The sequence below is a fragment of the Penaeus monodon genome, chromosome 23 (assembly GCF_015228065.2).
Source record: "Penaeus monodon isolate SGIC_2016 chromosome 23, NSTDA_Pmon_1, whole genome shotgun sequence".
Classification (NCBI taxonomy): Eukaryota; Metazoa; Arthropoda; class Malacostraca; order Decapoda; family Penaeidae; genus Penaeus; species Penaeus monodon.
The window spans coordinates 37,173,775-37,174,725 of record NC_051408.1 but is presented as its reverse complement, the minus strand read 5'-3'; the positions used below and the strand labels follow the sequence as shown (position 1 = coordinate 37,174,725).

The window sequence follows — 951 nt, the reverse complement described above, 5'->3', positions numbered from 1 at the left end:
CTCGATTTTATTCGACATTCCGGTGAAAAACGAACGTTTGATAAAACTGTTACGATCTCATGAATAGCACTAAATTCTGTGAAGCACAACAACCGTGTTCCAGCCGCAGAAGGTCGTCAGAGGTTCGTCCCTTTCTACCAACCCTACCCTTCGCCATAAGGTAAATTCATATTGTATCTGTAAATGTACAGGGTTTGAAATGGTGAAGTACCCGGGGTAGGAAAGTAGATTGAAAAAAGGGGGGTTTTTAAAAGGGATTTTGATTAATTTTTGGGGGTATTTTTATAGCTAAATAGGGGGATTGTTCATTCGTTAAACCCAAATTTACCGGGTCGAAAATTCTGAATCTGAGCTCGACTTTTTTTTCTTCCAAATTTCCACTTTGTTTCTCATCTAAAATGCGACACTTGACTCGGTCTTTTCCTTATCCCACTTTCGTTTACATTTTGAAATACCTAGTATGAGCGAATTCACATACATCCTCCCCCCCCTCCTATCCAAGTCCCCCCCCCCACCCAACCGTAGATGGCTCTTAGCTTAATTTACACTACGCAAACTGAAAGAATCCTTACAACACCATAACGCAGGTATCGAAATACAACTTAAATCCATCGCAGTGTCTTCAGACATGAACACGAAATTTGAAAAAAAAAAGTATGAAAATTTATTTCCCGGGTTTCCCATTTGCCTAAAAAAGTTAATACACACGCTTTTTCCCGTACATTCCGGGAAACCTTTCCCCTTTTTGGCCCAAAAGGGCAACACCTCTCCTCTGGAACCCTTTGGTGTCAGGGGATCGCTGCGGCACGTAGCGTAGGAAGTGGTCCATGCTACCCAGTGTGCCTAATGAATAACTTACGTTGTATTTTTTACCTTATTTATCTTATAATACATATATAAGTTTAATGTCTTTTCAAATTTATCAAAATGAAGTTTGTTCCGAAAGGAAAT

At 39.9% G+C, this 951-nt stretch overlaps 1 protein-coding gene across 1 annotated transcript in view; it reads right to left on the bottom strand.

Annotated features, from left to right (window-relative positions):
• The window catches only part of LOC119588230, a gene marked incomplete in the record, with an annotated part of 18,655 nt that overhangs the window by 7,834 nt on the left and 9,870 nt on the right, over positions 1–951 (bottom strand). Inside the window, 1 exon segment of the mRNA XM_037936930.1 lies at positions 723–843. Within this exon segment, the coding sequence (XP_037792858.1) occupies positions 723–843 (121 nt within the window).